The sequence below is a fragment of the Narcine bancroftii genome, chromosome 10 (genome assembly GCF_036971445.1).
Source record: "Narcine bancroftii isolate sNarBan1 chromosome 10, sNarBan1.hap1, whole genome shotgun sequence".
Taxonomy (NCBI): domain Eukaryota; kingdom Metazoa; phylum Chordata; class Chondrichthyes; order Torpediniformes; family Narcinidae; genus Narcine; species Narcine bancroftii.
Window position 1 is genome coordinate 30,781,317 of NC_091478.1, and position 24,012 is coordinate 30,805,328.

The following is a 24,012-nucleotide window of genomic DNA, read 5'->3' on the forward strand; positions in this document are numbered from 1 at the left end:
GCGAAGGTCCTGAGGCAGCTTTCCTTGGTCCCAGCAGAGCTTGAAAAACTCATGCAGTTTGGCATGCAGAGTTTTGCCGCCAGCCTTCCAGACATCTGGGGGGATTCCATCCAAACCTGCTGCTTTGCCACTTTTCAGTTGTTCAATTGCCTTATATGTCTCTTCCTGGATGAGGACCTCATCCAGCTCTAGCCTTAGGGGCTGTTGAGGGAGCTGGAGCAGGGCGGATTCTTGGACTGAGCGGTTGGCACTGAAAAGAAATTGGAAGTGTTCTGACCATCGGTTGAGGATGGAGATCTTGTCGCTGAGGAGGACTTTGCCATCTGAACTGCGCAGCGGGCTTTGGACTTGGGGTGAGGGGCCGTACACAGCCTTTAGAGCCTCGTAAAAACCCCTGAAGTCGCCAATGTCTGCGCTGAGCTGGGTTCGTTTGGCGAGGCTAGTCCACCACTCATTTTGGATCTCCCGGAGTTTGCGCTGAAGATGGCTGCTTGCGCGATGGAAGGCTTGTTTCTTCTCTGGCCAGGACAGCTTTGCAAGGTGAGCCTGGTGGGCAGTTCGCTTCTTTGCCAGCAGCTCCTGGATTTCCTGGTTGTTTTCGTCGAACCAGTCCTTGTTTTTCCTGGAGGAGAAGCCTTCAGCTGATCCCAGAGGGTTTCAGGGGACGAGTCCATGAGGCGGATTGCATCCTCGAGCTTTGCTTTGAGGTTTGCCTGGAAGTTTCCTCTCACTCCAACATTGAACCTCTTTCTGGGGGCTTTACTGTTCCTGGACTTTGGCTTGAAGTGAAGGTTGAGCTTGCAGCGAACCAGCCGGTGGTCAATGTGGCATTCTGCGCTGGGCATGACCCTGGTGTGGAGCACATCTCGTTTGTCTCTTTCTCGCACCAGGACGTAGTCCAGGAGGTGCCAGTGTTTGGATCGGGGATGCATCCAGGTAGTCTTCAGGCTATCCCTCTGCTGAAAAAGGGTGTTTGTAATGACAAGCCACTGTTCTGCGCAGAGCTCCAACAGGAGGCGCCTGTTGTCGTTGCACTTGCTGACACCATGCTTGCCCAGGATTCCTGGCCTGGTTTCTGAGTCTTTGCCGATGCGAGCGTTGAAGTCGCCAAGGATGACAACCTTGTCGGCTGTAGGGGTGCGTTGAATGAGGTTGCACAGATCAGTGTAGAACTTGTCCTTTTCTGCTGGTTCCGCCTGGAAGGTTGGATCATAGACACTGATGAGGGTGACGCGACGCTTGTTTTGAAGGGGGAGTCGCATGGACATGATCCGGTCCGAGTGGCCTGTCAGGAGGTTTTCGAGTATGGAGGCAATGGAGTTCTTGACCATGAAGGTGTCGTTCATCCATAGGCTTCCCAGACCAGTAGAGTGTGTAGCCCACGTCGCGTTCTTGGAGGCTGCCTGCATCTGCAAGGCGGACTTCACTGAGAGCGGCTATGTTGATGTCAAGTCTGAGGAGTTCATGTGCGATGAGGGCAGACCGACGTTCAGGTCGGTGGCTGTCAGCCTTGTCTAGCATGGTTCTGATGATCCAGCATGCTAGCTTGAGTTTGTGAGCATCTTTTGAGGGGGAGGACGTGGAGGGGGAGGACGTGGACCTATCCTCGGGCCTGCGCAAAGGAGCTTTTAGGTGGAGTGCAGTGTGTGCAGTACTGGCCCCACCCTTTACACCCATGGTTCGTGTGCTGTGGCCAAGCAAGCTGGGACGTGGCAGTGAGGTCCTTGGGTCATAGGTTTTATATCAGAGTGGCCTTCTCCTATGCAGGTTTCTTACCCGGGCTGGAGGGGCAAGAGTATATTCCAGTTAAAAGCAAGAACAGGAAGGGCGATGATATATAATCTGCTATTAGCATGGATAGAAGTTTGTTAACCAGAGAGTTGGGATAAATGGGTATTTTTCTGGTTGGCCATTGGTAGTGAATGGAGTGCTGTGCCCACAACCATTCTCAATATACATTAACAATTTGGAATAGAGTGTAATGTATCTAATTTTGCAGATGACACTAAATTGAGTGGAAAAGCAAATTGTGCACAGGCTGCAAGAGAGTCTGCAGAGACATATGGATGGGTTAAATGGGTGGGCAAGTGTCTGGTAGATGGACTATAATGTTGTTCAATAGAACATCATCCATTTTGGAAGGAAAAATTATAATTCAAACATTTATTTAAATGGTAAAATTATTGTTGCATGTTGTGCAGCAAGACTTAGGATTGATGGTATATGAAGCACAAAAAGTTTGTTTGCCGGTGTAACAGATTATTAAGAGGGCAAAAGCTGAATGTTGGCTTTTATTGCTAGAGCTCCTGAATTCAAGAGCAGTGATATTCTATGACAACTGTACAGGACATGGTGAGGCCCCACCTGGAGAACCGTGGCAATTCCAGTATCTGTACTTGGAGGCAGTGCTGAGGAGGTTCACCTGGTTGACTTTGGAAATGGCAAGCTATATTGAGTAACTTGGGATGATAATTCATTCAAGGTAAGAAAGATGAGGGAGGATTTTATAGGAACAGATAAAATTATGAAGAAAATAGATAAGATAGTAGCAATGAGGTTGTTTCCACTGGCAGGTGAAACTGGAACTTGGGGGCATAGCTTCAAGATTTGGGGGAGTAGATGCAAGTTTTAAGAGAAACATAAGGTAGAACTACTTCTCCCAGAGAGTAGTGAACCTGTGGAATGGATACATTTTTTCACTGGTAGGTGAATTAAAAGTTACAGGAAACAGGTGGATAAGGGGCTGAGTCCACAGCCAGATCAGCCATGATCTCATTGACTGATGGAGCAGGCTCGACTGGCTAACTCTTGCTCCTATTTCCTCTGTTTTTGCAATCAAAGTCAACTCTTCACCTTAATTGTAATTATGTAAAGCACAGAAATCCTGAATGTTAGTCTTAGGTGCTTTGCCCACTCTTCACAGGCTTCACTCTGTGAAGCACTTCACAAGCTGACAGATGGGAAGCTCTTGTTCAATATCCTCTCCATTTTGGAGTTTGGAAAGAGACGGTGCCTCTATCCCTGTGCAGGTAAAACTCAGCCATCATACATGGAGGATTCAAACCCAGTTGGAGTGGTGAAGAGAGGATTGGAAGGAATAATGGTTAAGAAGGATTTGACCTGTGCCATCATGGCTATTTCATGCCCATCTCTTGCATTTTGATAGTAAATGAGGGCCTGACTACTGCACAAGGGTATATCAGGGACAGCTCAGTTAGCGCAATGCTATTATAGTGCTAGCGACCTGGGTTCGAATCTGGCGTTGCCTGTAAGGTATTTGTATATTTCTCTGTGACCAGAGTGGGTTTCCTCCAGGGGCTTCAGTTTGTTCCCACTCTTAACAATGTATGGGATTGGTAAGTTAATTGGGTGGCATGTTTCAATGGCTAGAATCAGTTTCCCCCATGTTGTAAATAAATAAAAAATATAAATAAAGATGGCACCACTGCTGCAGCTGCGGTAACGACAGTGCTGAAGTTGGTTTGGACCTGGGAGGAGCGGAGACCAGAGGCACATCTTCCAGTGCTCCTCCACAGGGTCTTTTATCCAAGTCATATGCTGATGACCTGCTATATAGGTTTAAACTGCCTAAAGCATGGGAGAAGAGTCTTCAGTGTAGGGAATCGCAGCAGGGAACAAATAAGGGGTTTGGCAGCCAAAGGACTCACACCAGGTTGCAGGGTGCTGAAGAATGGTTCATGAGAACCATGTATTGGGACCAGGACTCATGAGGCAGTCGAGGGCGATCAGAGATCCTGAAGGGCCTTAAGTGTTAACAGCTTCTGTTCATATCCAGGAGCCAAGGTGTGTAAGTTGGATGCTTGAAGCCCAGGTTCACCACCAAACTGAGGTTACAGGAGCACAGGAAGCAGTGGCATCAGAGAAGATGGCGGAATCTGCAAACACTCAATATCTCTGAAGGGACTTTGGCTTGTTTCTCTTTCTCTTCTTGATCAATACACCAGACTAGAGGTGCCTCTTTGAGTGTAAAAGTAAATTAATTTTGTGCACTATGTAATGAAAAGGAACCTTGTACCTTGAGGGTTAGTTGGCTGTTGAGCTGCCAAAGCTATTTGTCAGCTATTTGGCATTCATAGCATTTAGGTGTTCAGCAAGAACCTGTATCCTCTCATGCAACTGAAAATTTGGTGTTCCATGGTAATAGCCATGCTTTCCATGGTTGAAAACATTAGTGAAAATGCATGCAGTATGCTACCCTTCACTGAATGATGGCAGATGCATAATGGGTGAAGTAACCATCACCTGTCCTAAATTCCAATTATGCCGAGTGAATGCAAAAATTAGTTCAATTACGTTAGGTTTTTTGAGGCACGGTAAGGTTTTATTTCTACCTCTTACCTTTTTTACAGTTGACACAATGACAAGAATTTTTTTTATTTTAAAATTTAGACATACAGCACTGTAACAGGCCAATTTGGCCCTACGAGCTGCCTAGTTTACACCTCATTAGCCTACATCCGGTACATTTTCTAATGGTGGGAAGAAACCGAAGTCCCCGAACAAAACCCACACAAGCATGGGTAAAACGTACAAACTCCTTACAGACAGCACGGGCTTCGAACCCAGTTCTGGTCTTGATAACTGGTGCTGTAAAGGCATTGTGCTAACCGCTACGCCAATCTACTTGCCATTACATTCAAAGTGAAAAGAATGTTGCAATGCAAATCAGAACTTATTATTATGCTAACTGCAAAATTTGGCTCCAAACACATGTTTTTTCTAACACTCCAGGTGCCAATTCAGTTCCAATATGGTGACTGATTAGCATGGCATGAATCTCACAGCTGCTATATTGCAGAGGGTATTAGCTTGTGCATGGCTAAAAAATGCGAAAAATACAGAGTAGACAGATCATGCCAAGTAGCTCAAGCTCTAGTTCACAAAAATAAAGTTTTATATTTCTATCACAAAACTAAAGGCTTGCTGGAGGAATTCAGCAGCTGTGGAGGAAAAGAGATACTTGCCTCTTACAAAGTGAAGCATTTCATACTGGTTCAGATTAAACTCCATTTGCCATTTCTATATGCATATCTCTGATTGGGATCATCTAGAATTGTTTGATAGCCTGCTGTCCACAACTCCATCAATCTTTGTGCCATCCAAGTCATTTGTACACATCACAAACAACAAGGATCCCATCCCCAATCCCTGCTGAATACCACTGGTCACAGATCTTCAGCTAGAGGGGAAAGTATACAGTCAATGGTGGGGCTTTTAAAAGCATTGATGAGCAAATGGATCTTTGTTTCAGGTCCATCATTCCTTCAAACTAGCTATAAAAAAGACAGTGGTAAAGAAGGCATCTGGACACTTGCCTTCATTGGTTGGGGCATTGAGTATAAAGGAAAAGAGCAAAGGAAGTTGTGTTGTTGATAGTAAAACTTTGGTCAGACAGCCCTTGGGGTATTGTGTGCAAATCTGCTCGCCCTATTACAGAGAGGATGTGGAGGCTTTGAAAAGGGCACAGAAGAAATTTACCAAATTTCTGTAGAGGGTATGGCCTATGGGAAGAAGTAACACATGAATATGTAGGGATTAGATAGAAAGGTATCACATGCAAGTAAGCAGAGTTTGAGTTTGATGTAGGCATTGTGTTCAGCACAAATATCATGGACTGAAGGACCTGTTCCAGTACATTCTCTGGATTTTTTTTTTATTTCTCACACAATAAACCATACTGACCAAAATACATACAGACATTTTTCTCTTGAATATATACAGGGTCATTTTCTCCCCTTTTTCCCCCCTCCCTTCCCTCCCTCCCTCTCCCCCCCCCTTCCCATTTAATTGTTCAATCTATAAGATACATTAAATCTATTAAACAATGTCGTCACTTAATAAAATAAACAAGACATTTTTGTCTTTTACATACTGGGTCAGTTCATTTCGTTGTCTTCTGCTTCTGTCATTTTAGATGGTGGAGGTTCATGGTAGGATTTCTCTATTGTATTTCATGTACGGTTCCCATATTTGTTCGAATATTGTGATGTTATTTCTTAAATTATGTGTTATTTTTTCTAATGGAATACATTTATTTATTGCTATGTACCATTGTTGTATTCTCAAGTTGTCTTCTAATTTCCAGGTTGACATAATACATTTTTTTGCTACAGCTAGAGCTATCATAATAAATCTTTTTTGTGCTCCATCCAAATTGAGTCCAAATTCTTTATTTCTTATATTATTTAGAAGGAAGATCTCTGGGTATTTTGGTATATTGCTTTTTGTGATTTTATTTAATATCTGGTTTAGATCTTCCCAAAAATTTTTTCACTTTCTCACATGCCCAAATTGCATGTATTGTTGTTCCCGTTTCCTTTTTACAGAGAAAACATCTGTCTGATACTGTTGGGTCCCATTTTTTTAACTTTTGGGGTGTGGTGTATAGCCTGTGTAACCAATTATATTGTATCATGCGTAACCTCGTGTTTATTGTATTTCTCATAGTTCCGGAGCATAGCTTTTCTCATGTTTCATTCTTTATCTTTACGTTTAGATCTTGTTCCCATTTTTGTTTAGGTTTACAGTTTGTTTCCTCGTTCTCCTTTTCTTGCAGTTTGATGTACATGTTTGTTATAAATTTTTTAATTATCATTGTGTCTGTAATCACATATTCAAAATTGCTTCCTTCTGGTAACCTCAGACTGTTTCCCAATTTGCCCTTCAAGTAGGATTTCAGTTGGTGGTATGCAAACCTTGTATCGTGAGTTATATTATATTTGTCCTTCATTTGTTCAAAAGATAATAATTTATTTCCCAAAAAACAATTTTCTATTCTTTTGATCCCTTTTCTCTCCCATTCTCTGAAGGAAAGGTTATTTATTGTGAAAGGGATTAGTTGATTTTGTGTCAATATTAATTTTGGTAGTTGATAATTTATTTTATTCCTTTCTACGTGAACCTTCTTCCAAATGTTGACCAGATGGTGCAATACTGGTGAATTCCTACGTTGCACCAATTTTTCATCCCACTTATAGAGTATATGCTCAGGTATCTTCTCCCCTATTTTATCTAGCTCTAATCTGGTCCAATCTGGTTTTTCCCTTGTTTGATAAAAATCTGATAGGTATCTTAATTGTGCTGCTCTATAATAATTCTTAAAGTTTAAGAAAATAATGAGCTAAAGAAAATAATAAGAAAATTCTTATGGAAAGGGGGGAAACCGACGATAGCACTAGATAAATTAACAGAATGGTATAAACAAGGAGGCTTACAACTACATGGCCATTAGTTGGTCACAGGGACTGTCTCTGCATTATTTGACTATGAATCTCCACCACGCAGAGGGTCTGCATGGTGACATGACCAAAGGGTAGAGAAAGTAAGGTTTTTTTTACACGCACATGGTTCTGCCATGTTGAAGTTGTCAGATATAAGAAAGAAGCTCAAAAAGTGTAGAATCAGTGTGAAGAGAGAGATAGAGAAAGGCACATGCCTGCCACCATCTGCATTTTATAACCCAGAAAAGTCTATGCGATATGGGGAAGGTTAAGTGTGAGTATTTCATCATCCTCAGTGCTAACCATGGACTCTGCTAACCATTCGAAAAATCATGAGCACCATTTCCTCCTTGCTACTTATCTCATGGACACAGTTTTGTCTGCTGCCATAAGTTGGTGCTGGCATAACTTTTTGCCACTATTTCCTCCAAGGGAAAAAGGAAAGCATTAAATGAGTTTATTTACAGTGCGTCCTGCTGTGTTATCCATGGCTGAAAAGCAAGAAGTGTGGGTAAACAGTGAGAAATGAATGTGATTGTTAGAGTAATGGTAAGTATGCAACTGTGTGGCAGGCCACATGACGTTTACAAGGAATCCTGAATGATGGTGGCCATTGTAAATGTCTGATAGAGGCATACTGTATAGATCATGGAGCACTCTGGTGCAATGTATTTACTGACCTTGACCACACATGTCAGGCATTATTTTATACTCCCAGCTCTGCATTCTGGTCCTGGTGCTTGGCTTCCTCCATGCCCCTCCTGAATCACTTCCTCCCAGTGTTTTATTATGAACCTGAGATCAGAAAATCAGCATGCCTCCTTTCTCTTCTCTGCTGTGACTTGTTGCTAACTTTCTAAAGTGCATATATATTTTAAGTGTGACCTGCTTAGGGTTCTTTCCACATCTTGCTCCAGCCACGTTTTTTCAGTGTGTCTGAAGGTCAGCATCTCCCCTGTTCTTATGCTTCTTCCACCAAAAGTTCCAGTACCGTGTCAGAAAACCATGGAGTCTGGTCTGTTCCACCGTGTGCCATTCTTGAATAGGTCAAAGTGGATTTCAGTATACCTAACAATCCATTCTCTATTTTAAACTGCATCAATTTCATTTTAAGTGATGCTTGTCAATCTACAGTTTGGGTGCCCAAGTGAAGCAATACCCAATGAATAATGAAATCCAAGAGGCTGCATGCAAGTAAGGTAAAACTGAGTAAAATCAAACCTTGGCATGCTCCCATATTGGAATAAATGAGCATGGATTAATTGTGTATTATGATTCTTTTGGCTGTTTTTGTGATTCTCCAATTCAGTCTCCAATGTCTCTTAAATCTGGATTTCAACCAAGCATGCAAATTCAAAAATAATGTTTGCGCTGCAGTAAAATTTGCATCAAACATGGATCTATTATTAATTTAATCGCCAGCATTGCTTTATATCAATGTACCATATGCAGGTTTGATTTATATACAATGATTTTGTGCATCTCCAGCTTTACAGACAATATATGTTATATTCTTCAAGTTTAAAAAATAAAGAAATCTCTTGGTGCCTGCCACATTGACCACCGCCAGTGGGCTGATCTCGCCTCAAACCGTGCATCTTGGCGCCTCACAGTTCGGCGGGCAGCAACCTCCTTTGAAGAAGACCGCAGAGTCCACCTCACTGTCAAAAGACAAAGGAGGAAAAACCCAACACCCAACCCCAACCCACCAATTTTCCCCTGCAACCGCTGCAACCGTGTCTGCCTGTCCCGCATCGGACTTGTCAGCCACAAACGAGCCTGCAGCTGACGTGGACATTTACCCCCTCCATAAATCTTTGTCTGCGAAGCCAAGCCAAAGAAAGAAGAAAAAATAATATAGTTGCTTTGGCAAAAATTTTTAAAGTTAGTCCTTATGAACAATGAAGATTTGAATAAATCAAAGATAGTAATAGAGGTAGCTTGGTTGAAATGGGCCTGACTGTGATTTGCGATGTGCAAGGATGGATTGAACAATGGTATTCCTATGTTAATTACTGCATGATACCATTTTAGATCAGGAGACAATGGATAAGTTCTGTTAAAAATATAAACCTGCAAAATTTTTCTTCTACCAAATTGAACGTTTTCAATTCAACGCTATAGTAACAAAGCAAATACTAGTCCTCCCAGAGATGTACTACTCTTCCAGCCAAAATGACAAATGTTTTGCTCTTTTGCCTATTTCAATAATGTTTCTCCTGCAATTAACACCTGACAAGGTGAGTGATATTTCATTAAAGTACAGAAAGAAACTTCTGATGTAGCAGCAGGCACAGACTATTATTTTTCAATCCAGCCCTATTGTCATATATTCCACACAGCTGGGATGCTGGACTTTTGAGGCCACAGCTCCAGCTGTGACCAAAATGAAACCACTTGCCTAAAAATATTTTCATGAAGTAAATTCTCAGGGTTAGATGTTGTTTCATGAATGGATTTTACAGTACCTATTCAATCCTCATAATTAGTGGAGCTAAATCAAGCTGCTGGAGAACTCAGCGAATCAAAGGAATAGTTGATGTTTCAGGCTGAGAACCTGCATCAGGACTGAGAGTGATCCCTTTGTCTTCACAGATATTGCCTGACCAACCAAGTTCCTCGACAGATCTTTTTATTGTGGTAGATTCTAGCATCTGCAGTCTCTTATTTCTCTCTTCCATCACAAAACTTACCTTATACATATTAAAATAAATGAACATTAATAACATCTAAAGGTTCTGCCAGGCCAAAGGCTGCACATTGAGAGCAGTATTATGAGTCATTTCTCAGTAGGTAACCTCAAGCTTCCTCATTTCATCATGGAGAACATCATTGGAATATTAACCCCAGTACGTGGGCTTTAGCCAATGAAAATTCTAATAATTCCTCCAAATATTTATAGAACATATAACAGTATCGCACAGGAGAAATCGTTTTGGACCCTGTGTCTATGCCAAATATAATGCCCAAACTAAAGTCTACTGCTTTTAAACGTTGCTGTCACATCTGCTTCCATCACTCACTAAGCCCCTCCCCTCTCTATGTAAAAATAATTCCCCACACATCTCCTTCAAAGACCCCTCCCCACCCCATCCCACATATTAAACTTATATCCTCTTGTATTTGACATTCATTCATAGTTTTATAAACTGCCATCAGGTCTACTGTCAGTCTCCAGTGCTCCAAAGAAAAGAACAAAGATCCCAAGCTTGTCCAACCTCTTCCTGTAAATACCCTCTATCTTGGCAACATTGTGGTAAATCTCTTCTGTACCTTCTGTACTGTTTCCCAAGTCTCCACATCTTTCCAACAATGGAGCAACCAGAATTGCACACAATACTCAAAAGTGCAGCCCAATCAAAGTTTTATATTGCTGTTTGATTTCTTTACCTTCTTCATACTCAATGTCCCACCCTTTGAGGGCAAGGAAATCATAAGCCTTTTCTTTCTTTTTCTTTGGCTTGGCTTTGCAGACGAAGATTTATGGAGGGGGTAAAAGTCCACGTCAGCTGCAGGCTCGTTTGTGGCTGACAAGTCCGATGTGGGACAGGCAGACATGGTTGCAGCGGTTGCAGGGGAAAATTGGTTGGTTGGGGTTGGGTGTTGGGTTTTTCCTCCTTTGCCTGTGATTTAAAATGTATATAACACTTTGGGAAATTTTCTAATTAAGAAGGCTTTAATTTCCAATGTTTATTCTCAGCCTCAACCTGCAAAAGTAGTCTACATCATCATTTAAAGAGCTGCTGCTTCTTTTCCGATTGTTCATCATTTCTTAGGAATCTTCATCAATTAAAATATAATGGATTTACTCACTAGCTTCCTTCTTGCATCTAACATTATCCGAGGCAATCAATCAAGGATCTGATGTTAACTCAAAAACTGCAACTAAGAAGCAAAATTGACACCACAATGGAGGGAGTTGATAACCAGCTAGCAGACATAACAAGTAAGATTTAAACAAATATTCTATGAAATCTCATGAGCCAGGAAGAACTAAAACACTCTTAATGACTCCTAACAAGTAGAACAAATGTAGCATTTTTTTTATAATGATACCAACATTGGTTAACTCGGCCTGTGACATCACAGGCACCAAACTTCACTCCATTGAGGACATCTACTTGAAGTGGTGTCTTAAAAAAATCAGCCTCTATCCTAAAACACCCCCACCACCCAGGCCATGCCCTCTTCACTCTGCGACCATCAGGAAAAAGGTACAGGACCCTAAAGACGAGCACTCAACGGCTCAAGGGCAGCTTCTTCCCTGCTGCCATCAGATTCCCGAATAATCAATGAACCAAAGACACTGCCTTACTTTTCATGCACTATTATTTTAATTTTTTAATATATTATTGTTGTAAGGTGGTTCATAATATGTTTGCACTGTGAGGCTGCCGCAAAACACCAAATTTGGTGACTTGATCATGGCAATAAATTCTGATTCTATTGGCTGTAAAGTGGACAGTAAAGAAGGTTAACTAAGATTACAAAAGGATCGATATGAACTTGGAAAATGGGCCAATGAAGTTAACTCGGTCAAGTGTGAGGCGTTGAACTTTGAGTTAAACCAGGGCAGGACTTACACAATGAATGGTGAGGTCCTGCTGAGTGTTATAGAACAGAGACATAATTCTATGAAAGTATCAATGCAGATAGACAGGATGGTGAAGAAGCCTTTTGCATACTTGCCTTCATCAGTAGTGGATACAGGAGCAGGGAAGTCATGTTAGAACTGTGTGGGACATTGGTGAGGCCATACTTGTATTGAATATTGAAAGCAGGTTTATTCAACCAGCTGCAGGAAAGATATTAAGCTGGAAAGGAGCAGAAAAGATTCACAAGAATGTGGTGAGGGCTGGTAGCTTGAATTTATAAGGAGAGCCTGGATAGACTGGGTCTTTTCTTCCTGTATCATAGGTGGCTAAGGGGGAATCTGGGAGAGCTTTACAAAATGATAAGGTAAATCATCAAAGCCTTCTTCCAGGGTAGGAGAATCTAGAGGTGAGAGAGGAAAGGTTTAAGAGGAAGAATAGTTTGGGGTGGGGGGGGGGGGTGCAAGGGCAGGCAGAAACAATGGGCCTTCCAGGACAGTGCTGTTGGTGGATATTGGGTAAGGGATAAGGCTATGGAAGGGATATCCTGATGTGATGAGATTTACAAGGGATCTGCAGGGCATATTCTTCACACAGAGAGTAGTGGATATATTGAATGAGGTGCCAGAGATGTGGTACAAGAATAACATTCAAAATACATTTTGACAGGTAATTGAATAGGGAAGTATGGATGGATGTGGGCTGAACACAGGCAAATAGAACTCACTTGGTCAGCATGGAGAATTTGACCATATGGATATCGAAGGCATCCTGTAAGGCTAAATCACTGTGTGGTGTGGAATCTGCTCTGCAAGACCACAAGAAACCATGGAGGTTTGTGAATGTGCCTCAGGCCATCACACATTCCCTCCTCCCTTCACCAACTCCCTCTGCCTCAGAAAAGCATCCAATATATTAAAAACCTCATCTTATCCCAGTCACACACCCTTCACAACACTCCTGTCAGGAAGAAGATACACAAGCATGAGATTACACACAATCAGACTGAAGGAGAGTTTCTTTCCCACAGTTATCTAACTCATAAATAATAAGCATGCTGCCTTTTCTCCATACTAACATGTCTTTCTGTAAATCTGCACATTTGTACTGTGCCTTACTTATTGTACTACGTATGAGATGTCCTGCTCACAAAACAACTTCTATTACTGCATCCTGGTACATCCTGACAATAAACCTGGACTGTTTCCATGCTGCAGAACTCCATATCTCTAATGAATGATTCACTAAGCTCTCAAAGGACAGACATAGATGATCACCATTGGACAGACAGTATCTTAACCAGTCCAGCCCAATGGATATACTGTAAACCTTCCCTTACAGAACTGCATAATTTATATTTCCACATACTTCCCAAACAATTTCTACTATATTTTCAGATAAAGTGACAACTTGGTCCAAAAATCCCAAATACTGAAGCCTGATCCAAAAGTGTTAGGTAATAGATTAGAATTTTACCTTGTTTCCCCATAACCTTATATAGAAACTCCTGAAAAACAAAGTCAGTTATTGTTTTATATCAAAATGTGGCTTTTGTTGCCAGGGATCACTGTTACTGTTTACCCTCCACAAATCTCTCCCAAGCTTCATCTAACCACTTCAGCACGTCCTTTCTCTATCATTTGTTTATCCGGCTTCCTCTTAAAAGCATCTGTGTGCTTCTGGTCTCAACGAGTTCCACATTTTAACCACTCTCTTGCCACAATTATTTCTAGTGAGTTCTTCATAAGATTTTCCTTTACCTCCATAATGCTCGAGTTTAGAGCATAACCTGCAGGAACCTGCGACAATACATGATTTGGCATATGAAATACCTGATCTCTCTTTCAAACCTGTTCTGAATGTACCTTCCTCCAACCCAAACAATGCAATGAAAAAAAAACAAATGGATCCAAGACTTCAGGAAATGAAAACCTCTGTCACAGGAGGCAGCTGTTGATGTTTGTGTTTGGTTTTATTGTGCACTTTTAATTTCTGAATTTTAAAACTCAAGGCATGGGGGAAGAAGGAACCTTTAGGGAGGTTGATGGGGAGGGGCAGGAATGTGAAACGAGCCATGATGAAATTATATACAAAGTGCAAATTTAAATATAAACATATTTTTGAATCTTTTCAATCTTTGAATTGAAGTGAAGAATAACATGGGAGAAATTGCAGCACATCAAAGCAAATCTGGGAATGTGCATTATCTGGTGTCTTTTGTCAAATATTCAGTCACATTTATTTCATGAAATCTCAAATTAATTGTAATTTGTTTAAGAAAACAATGTTTCTAGAAATATTTGAATTTGCATGCTGGGCGAGGGGTTAGGAATCCACATTTCAAATAGAAACCAGGAACGTAAAAAGGCTGAATCTCATGTGAAATGAGAAACTGCCCCAGAAGATGATGTTGCTGAGAATCTTTGCTGCTTGCCATGAGAATGGGAAGGAGGAGTAGTGAGAGCTGTAGAAACTAAAGGTGAATGCATTTCGACAGAGGTTAATCGGGTAACCATTGAGATGGGAGGTCAGGTTGGTAACTGAGCAGAGAGTATTGGATAGGTATTTGTGATTTCAAATCATCAGATCAAAGGCCCATGGCATCTCAGTGATCATGGGGTTCAATGGTGATAATAGCAGAGCAGTAATTGGTCATCAGTGAGAGATAATAGGCCTGAAGGAGATTGTTCATCGGGGAGTGTCAGTGACAAGTGATCATGGACAGTATTAGTGTACAGAAGATGTTCACCTTGATAGGGATGAGTGATTTGGGCATGTCACTGATCACTGTGGGGTGGGGGGGAGGTGTTGCTGGTGGAATTACGTTGACTGTTATCAATATAGTAGCAATGATCAGAGGGGAGGAAAGGGTTGGTATTTGCAAGAAGACTTTATTTTGGGGGAGGTTTAATTTGCAGGCATAAAAATGGACTTGTCTAGCGCTGCAGGAGGAAGTAAATGACATTTTATGATGTATGAAGAGCATTTTATTAGAAGAATACAAATGTAAATTGAACTTATTTAGATGCAATACGTATTACATGTACTAACTGTAAAAAGCTACAGAATTCTCGTTGGGTTGTGTCGATGACACTAAAATATACTGATGTGTAACCGTACAGTTTATATGGAATAAGGGGGGAAAACTAGCAAGCAAGTGTTACACAGCTTCTCAATTTGTCTGATCGTATCCTAGACTGAATGTAATAATATTGACAAAAGGTACTATATTCACCACATTAATTTCTTACGTTGCATCAGGTTAAGTTCATTTCACATGCACAAACTTTTCCAAATAATGAATATCTATCCTGATCAATATCACTCATTACCAGAGCAAATGGAATTACAAACAGAAAATACTTGGTATAACAGGCAGGAACTGTGGACAGAAGATATCCAGATTTATAATTTTTGGTCTGGTTGCAGTTTTGTTGATAGGTCATTAATCTGACATTTTTTTGGGGGGGGGCCTGTCCTGCTGAGTATTTCCAGTAATTTTTTTAAACAAATTTTATTTCAGATTTCTAGCATCTGCATTATTATTCTATTTTATGGAGGTGGAATCTCATTTAAAGTCCCATGATTCAACCAAGACTATTCTTGTATGTTGCTCCAACATAATTACTTCCCATAATTATTTATCTTCTGATGGATAATTTCACATACTCCAAAGAGATATACCAAGTATCGTGAATCTTCATTAGTGTCAGCAATATGACAGTAGTAATTGCAAGTCTATCTGGACAATTAATCTGTTCTTAAAATTCAATTTGAAGGCAATTCTCTGCCTCATGATGTAAACAAAGTATTTTATTCATATTGAGATATTAGAGATTTGTACTGCTGCAGGAATAGTTACGGTAAGAACATGATAGACCAGACTGTGATTGTAGTTAGAACATAGATTAATACAGCACACTACAGGCCCTTCGGCCCTCGATGTTGTGCCGACAATTCAATTCAAATAGTTCTATTTGATTGGTGTACCAAGGAGAATTGGATTGAAGGGACATTGTCTTAAAACATATACTATCATCAAATTAAAAATGCCTTACTGAGTCATAGTGTCAAGAAGAGACACAACATAAAAATAAGCCCTTGAGCCCAATGAGTCCAAGCCAATCACGAACCAACCCATTTGCACTAATCCTACCCAAACACATTTTATTCTCCCGCATTCTCATCTACTTCCTCCAAATGCCACCATTCATCTAAACACTAGGAGTCGTTTACATTGGCCATTTAATCTACTAGTATGCAGTATATGTCCAAGGATGCACTGCTTTAAAACAGCCATTCAAGACACCAGATTTTTTCAATGAAATGGGCTTTGTTGAGAAATCCCTAAGATATTGACTGGACAGGACAGTTCCTTCCTGTTGGGAAGCTCTGGATTTCTGCACATGAATGAGGACCGAAGTCCAAAGCTGGCTAACATATTCAGCATCAAATCTGGAAGTGGATGGAAAATTGCTGCATTTGCCCAGCACTTGTGCTGGGAAATCTGTTCAATTATACCAGATCAGCCTTATGACAAGAAGCTCAGTGAGGCAGCAAAGGTTAAGGTAAATATTAGTTATTAATAGAGTACAGTATATTTAAATCTTGTGTATTTTTTCTCAAAAATAGGTAAATATTTTGATTAATTTCCAATATCTCAAAACTTGGTTCAACTTTCCAAATGCTGAAAATCAAAACATTCACTGTCATTGATAACTTTGACAGTTAGATAAACTGGTGGCGCATCTGAATTAGATCTCAAAGGGCCTCTACACAGAGAATGATATCATTCTGGTCCAGAAGGTTCTCATGCAAGCATGTCACTGACTTCTAACTCCAGTGTGATAAAAAGGTACAAAATGTAATCAAATTGAACATGAATATTGGTTCACTTTCCAGCTGGGAATTTTCAATTACTACAGATTTGATAGCAGGGATGTTAAAAATATTCTACTGGGGCTTTGTGGGGTGACACAGGGAAAATCAGTGCAACTGTTGAGAAACAAAAAAGTTGTGGATTGAGTTTTGGAGGAACTGGTGTGGGGGTGAGGGTGCAGAGGAACAATGGGAGAAACACTGGAGTAGACTAATTTTGGGAGATAGTGAGGGTTAAATTGTTTATCCTTCAAAAACACGTGGCAAGGAAAAGCAATAAATGTCAATGCCAGAACGCTGTGCAAATGATCTCACGTGCAGTCAAGGCCAGCAAATGCATCTATAAATGCAATATTCTACTACCTGCACCACAAAGCTCTCTCAGTAAGTAATTCATTCACCTCAACAACATTTAAATCAACCAAGATTCACATCTAACATTCATACTTTTAAATCAGCCACTTGAGACTCTTACATTCAACAAAGTCGGTATCCTTATACCCACATCTCAAAAAGCAGACACCATGATAATTAACAGCAGGGAATATAATACTGCTCTTAGTTTCATTTCCCATGGAGATGGCAGTCCTGGTCATTGCTGAGTCGCTATCAGAAGACATTTATGATGAGTCTAACAGCATGCTTAATTTTTTTGTTCTTTCTGTAACTTGCTTCAAGCCTCAGGTCACCAGCATAAAAATACTTCAACAGCAGCCAGAACATGACCTGAATTCAACAGAAACTTTGCACATATGGAATAACATTCTAAATGTGTAGAATCACAGCATGAACCAGAGAGGTAATGCAGCAACTAGCAAATAAATAACTTATGATGTCTCCAGACAAAACTGCTAGGGGTTCTTTGTGCCTTCAAATGCACATTCAGCTCTGTAAGATTAAAAGACTGGAGAGCTGCAAATGACTGTGCTACAGGATGATTAATGTCACAGTCTGACTACCTCATATTTTGCAAACCATTTAACTAATGCGGCATTCACCACTCTTTCCATTGGAAATATGGTAAAAGTTTTCACTGCACAGCTATTCTGGAGACAAAGTACCATCTTCATAGTGAGGATCCCTCCACCATGTTGTGTGCTCTATGACGCTAAATGTGATAGACTTATTGGACCATTGGCAGAGCAGAGATGCATACCAACACAATGTTAACCTTGTAGCCTAGTAAATGACTCATTCATTAGTACCATCACACCAGAGAACTGATCAGTTTTCCATGAAGAGAGACTAAACGGAACAGTAAAGATTATCACAGGATAATATGACTGCTAAACAATAAAGCACCATGTAATAGACAGACCCAAGAGGTATCACAATCAATGCATCAGATCAATACTCTGCAATCCTGCCAAATTGACTTGCGAATGGCAGTGGACAATTAAGAAGCTTGCAGGAGAGAATGGTTCCAGGAACATCCCTGTTGTTGATAATATTGAGCCTCAGCATGTCAGTGCTATAGGCAAAGCTAAAACATTCATGAGCATGTTCAGTCAGATGCATTGAATCGATAATCTATTTCATCTTCCTCCTGAGATCCTCTGAGATGTGGGCTTTCACTCAGTTCACCCCACGTGATGACAGGAAATGGTGAGAATGCTAGATGCAGCGAAGACAACAGACAAATAAAATTTCATATGCACCTGAGGACTAGCCGTACATCTAGCCTGGCCCCTTTCTTACCATCTGACAGTCCTGACAAGTGTCAAAGAGTTTGGGGCACTCAAGGGTTGGAGATTTGATTATTGTGAAAAAAATTAAATAAATTATATGGTTATATGGTTAACACAAACCAATTTCATCCACCGTGGGGATCTCAATGCGAAAATAACAAAGAATTCTATCCACTCTTCATCCAAATTTATTTTGTTTTTTCTGATTTGTATGCATGTAATATGATTTTCAAGGTTAACCTTTAATTGATTACAATATGGGATTGGTGTTTTAAATTCAAGTGAAATTTCTTGGTTACAGTTTATGAACTGTTAGCTATATAGCAAACTACAATAAAACCCATTATCTGGAGCTCAAGCAACTAGCAAAAAAAAAATCGCAGAAAATGAATAGGTAAAAAAATATGGCTTTGAAATTGGCGTACCTCGCCGTTAGTTCACCAATTACACACACACAATCTCAAGCAACTGTAAAGTTCACTTATCCTGCATCTAACAATCCCCATAGGTGCTGGATACCAGGGATTTTATTGTTTTACTGTGAAAACCTGCCCTGGTATGCCCTTTTAATAAAAGACATACCAAATACAGCTAATTACTGCTCCATCAGTCCCTCAAACATTAATAAAATGATGGCAGCACTTACTCAATAATAATCTGTTTTTCAATGCCCAGTTGGGATTTTGCCAAGAATAACCAGCTCTGGGGCTCATCATAATCATGGCAAAAACAGGGACCAAAGGGCTGAATTCCATACATCAGGTGAGATTGACTGCCCTTAGTGTTTGACAGAACGTGGCATGAAGTCCTGCTAAAACTGATTTCAATTGGCCTCAAAGGTTTTAACCCAAGTAGTGAAAAGTGGTCCAAATTGAAATTTCTCTAAAACTTTAAATAAAAATTTCCACTCAACTCTATCAAAAGTCTTTTCCTCATCCATCGCCACTATCATTGGTTGATTATCTTTTTGTCTAGCAGCATTAATTATAGAAATTCAACTTAGTAACATTATCAACTGAATAACGACCTTTTATAAATCCAGCCTGATCAATATGTACTAATTTTGGTAAATAATTAGCCAATCTATTCGCCAATACTTTGGCAATAATTTTATAATCTACATTTAATAATGATATTGGTTGATAAGAAGACACTTTTAATGGATCTCTATCTTTCTTTGGAATAACGGTAATCAATGCCCTCGAAAATGGTTCTGGAAATGAACCCATCTCAGTTGCCTGTTTCAATACATCCATATAAACCAGAAACAACAAATCAACGAAATGCAATCGTGTTTATATTTGGAAAAAATAACATAATTTGCAAAATAATTACTCTTTTTTTTGTTTAAATGTGGGGTTTATCATTGGATCGCATGGCTACTGACCTTAAGTAAAAGTTATGTAAAGAGTTGGCACACTGATTATTTGATTTTAAATGAATAATTTTTGGTAAGGCTCTGAGGGGTGCGGGAGAGAGTTAGGATAGTGTAGTTGGTGGAGGGAGGATGGGGGGCAGGGGTGGGTGATGGGGGGATACTTATATTCTTTCTTTATATTTTGTCCTTTTTTTCTTATTTCTTCTTTGTATCTGTATTTTTATATTTTCTCTTTTCGTAATATTTAAAAATTTTTAAATAAAATTTTGAAAAAAATAATTGGCCTCAAAGGGAAAACACTCATTTGGCTGAATGCATATCATACAGAAAGGAAAAAGACAATGATTATAATTTAATACCTCAAAGTGCTGGAAAAACACAGCAGGTCATGCAGTATTATATAGCAAAGATACATAACCAACACTTTGCTCCTGAGCTCTTCATGAAGGTATGAGCAGACAGGCACCTGAATAAAATGGTGAGGGGAGGGACAGGGAAAGGGAACAGGCCCACAGGCATGAGGCCATAGGTGGATATGGGTGGGAGGACCAAAGAGAAAAATGGGAAATGATAGGGGGAGGTTGGTAGCAAATCCTTGTCTTATCACACTTAGCATTGCTGCACCTCAGGATGGTGTGCACAGCCCAATACTGTTCATGTTGATGATTCACGACTGCACTGGCAGATGTAATTCTAATAGAATTATCAAGTTTGTGGATGATACAACAGTAGTTGGCCTCATCTCCAAAAATAAGGAGTTGGCTTATAGCGAGCAGGTTGAGTGGCTCATAAAATGGGGTGAGAACAACAACATGGGCAAGACAGAAGAGAAGATTATGGAATTCAGGCAGATGAAGATTGACCATTCTCTATTACACACCAATGTTCCATCGTGGTAAGTGGAGAGCACAAAGTTCCTTGGTGTACATAGTCAAGGCGAATTTTAACATGCAAGTACATTGGAAAATCCAGGTTGGGACTGGATTTCAAGAAAGAAAATTTGTAGAAAGCCTATGAGATGGCTTTTTAGAGCAGCTTGTTGATGAGTCCACGTGGGGAATGACTGTACTGGATTAGATGTTGTGTAATGCAGCAGAGGTGATTAGAAGGTAAGTATGTATATTTTGACTCTTTCATGACCTGTAACCCTGTTATAGTTTGTCAAAAACAACAAAAATCTATGATGAAAAAATAAGTGTGCTTTAAGACTTTGGTACTCCACGCGCACAGGCAAAATTCTGACTTGCGACCATTCTGAGATATGGTCGCTCCTTCGGTCCCAGTTACAGTCTTAAGTAGGGGACTACCTGTATATGTTAATTTGTGTAAGACCAATAAAAAAAATTAGAGAAAAAAAGTGAAGAAAATCAGAAAGATAGCTGATATCATAAAGACTCTAAATCTGCCACAAAAAAAAAACATGAGAAAATTCTTTCTCAGATTAAGCAAGGTTTGGGACATGGAATCTGTTACATCTTTGTCTGGGTGTTTACTGGCATCGTCCTCTATGTTGCAGCAGTTATTCATGGAGAAATCCTCCACATTGGACTTGTTTACCACCAGGAAACAAAAAACTAAAATTTGTACAAATTTGCAAATAGATAACCATGTCAGAAATAAGATAAAAAGGTTATTTGATGAGTTTTACCGTGAAAATCTTGTTTTTATTGTCAAGCGTAGATTTCCTCAGACATGCATACTGAGGAACAGTTGTCAGGAGTGAAGTTGATGGTAAATCTGATTGAAGCACCTAAGGAAAGAAAAAGAGCAGAATTAAATTTAGTGTTCTTCATTTGAGGGTGTTTAGTTTCTTATTGGTCCCACTGAGTTATGAATTATGATTTTGGCAACAAATAATTGTGGACTTCACAGTAGTCATTTGCTGGGTTAATAAATTGCAACATTATTCAAGAGTTAAAGATTCCCTGCAATATATATAATTGTATAATCATAATTTAAGTGCCTCTTTCACTTTATTATTGAGAAGTCATGAACCAGAGAATAATTTTGAGATAATGGAGAAGAAATATTTAAAAATAGAATTATATTAAAATAGGCTTTCATCTCTTTCTTTCCTTGTCACATTGCAGCAAACTCCCAAGGTCAAGATTGCTTTTGCTCAGTAATATTACATGGAAGACTGACTTTACACTATTAGGAGTGTCCCTGAAATAAAAAGAACATTGGAATGTCATCTGGAATCTGGCAGGACCTGGCTCAACATTGCAGTGCATCCATGGACACCTGGAATGTTACTTTGGGATTTTGGGGATCAAGATGGTCTTCTGGGAATACTGAAGTCAGATTTAATGAGGTCTGAAAATGTGGCATTTGTAAACAATGACAAAAATGGTTGGAAATTATGAACTGTCCAGGACTGAAAATACTGTTTGAAAGCATTAGGGGTGCAAAGGTATTTCACCATTGTTGGAACTTTGTAGAATTTGGGGGAGGGGAATGGGAAGATAGTGCCAAACATCTAAGAAAATGATTGAATAGATATCCCTTTAAATAATAGAGAATGGGTATGAAATGAACTATGTATCTATGATTGTTCATCTTAGCATGTCTTTCAATTGTCAGGAAGCATCTCACTGCTATATGGCATTTGCACAATAAAACCTATAAATCTATGTTGTTACGCTGCAGACCAGCAACAATAGAAATTCATCGGCAATGTTATATTTGTCTTTTAAAACACTATTTTTATTAATAACTACTAATAATATAACACATAAATCAAATCAACCCCAACTATGCGCGAATGTATGTGTGGGTATGGGTGTGGGTGTGGTGGATACCCAAACCATTATAGCATAGGCACAATTCTGGAAAGTCATTCCAATGTTCAGTCTTAGAAATCCATTGTTGAAATGCAGAGGAGGGACTGAGTGACCAGACTGCCCAAAACTCACAAATCCTTGTTGAGTTTCTTCCAGAGAAATTATCCTTTCATGTGAACAGTTGTCACATCTCCCCTTTTCCTTGTATAGAGGAAACAAAATGAGTGACTTCTTTCTTTTAAAAAATATTTTAATTGAATTTAATGAAAACCTTTACACTTAATAATCTAGTAAATGTCATAAACTATATCATATACATAACATACATAAATTGTAAATCAAAAACATTTGACACTTCCATGATGTGTCCAAAACCCAGATCCAGGTCAATCAAAATGACCTTTCCTTTGACCAAAGATAGTGGCAGCACTAGGAGCGAGGGGTAATGCCAGCATTGATCAGGGAGTGGGTGGTGGTGGTGGCACACTGAGCAGGGAGATGACACCAGTACAACATGGTGGCCACCAAGACCAGCTTGTGAGGACACCTTGTTGCCATTTATTTTGCTCACTGCTGCCACCCTGAGTCTGGCCATAAAATTATTGCACTGCCTTCTTCTTTAAACTTTGCAGCAGACTGAATAATAACAAGACTGAAGGTTCAGAATGCCTACTTTTCCCTTACCGCCCCCTTGGATCCTTCCACTGCCCACAGGGGGATGGCAGTGCCCACTTTGAGAATCACTTCACTAAATGAAATGGGAACTTGTAATAATGTTTATAGATATAAAAAACTAATGTTTCAGCAAATAAACTTGAACAAACATATTTCATGCATTCATGCTGCATTACAACACTGAATGAGACCATTCAAGCCATCAAATCCATGACAGCTCTCCAACCAATCCTATCAATTCCCTTCTCCCACTTTTTTCCCTCATTCTATTTTCTCTCACATTCCCATTAACATTGTTCTGATTTTTCTGCCACAAATCAGCTCTAGGGGTAATTTTTAAAATTTTTTTTATTCATTCAGGAATGTGGGCTTCGCAGGATGACAGCATTTAATTAACTATCTCAATAATGAGTTCATATCAGAAGCAGTGACTGACCAATTCTCTCCAATAGATGGAGCCTGACCCACAAGTCCTTCCTGCCAATTAATTTGCTCAAGATTTCAGCATCTGCAATATGTGCATTTCTAGATTAATTGCTTATCCCTAATTGATCTTGAGTAGATGGTGGTAAATCACTGCAGTCATTGAGGTGTGTGTATAAACCCACAAGGCAGCAAGAGAGGAATTTCTAACATTTTGACTCAACAACGGTGAAGGAATGGCAATACATTCCCATCGATGGTTCATGGCTTGGAGGACAACTTCAAGGTTCCCATGCTTTTACTGCCCTTGTCCTTCCAGCTGGAAGACATCATGAGTCCAGAAGGTACTGTCCA

At 39.9% G+C, this 24,012-nt stretch overlaps 1 protein-coding gene across 3 annotated transcripts in view; it reads right to left on the minus strand.

Moving 5' to 3' along the window:
- LOC138744389 (DNA nucleotidylexotransferase-like) overlaps positions 1-24,012 on the minus strand; it is a 301,609-nt gene that overhangs the window by 215,191 nt on the left and 62,406 nt on the right. For all 3 annotated transcript variants that reach the window (XM_069900499.1, XM_069900498.1, XM_069900500.1), the window contains exon 3: positions 21,426-21,527. In XM_069900499.1, coding sequence (XP_069756600.1) covers positions 21,426-21,527 — 102 coding nt within the window. The remainder of the gene's footprint in view (positions 1-21,425; positions 21,528-24,012) is intronic.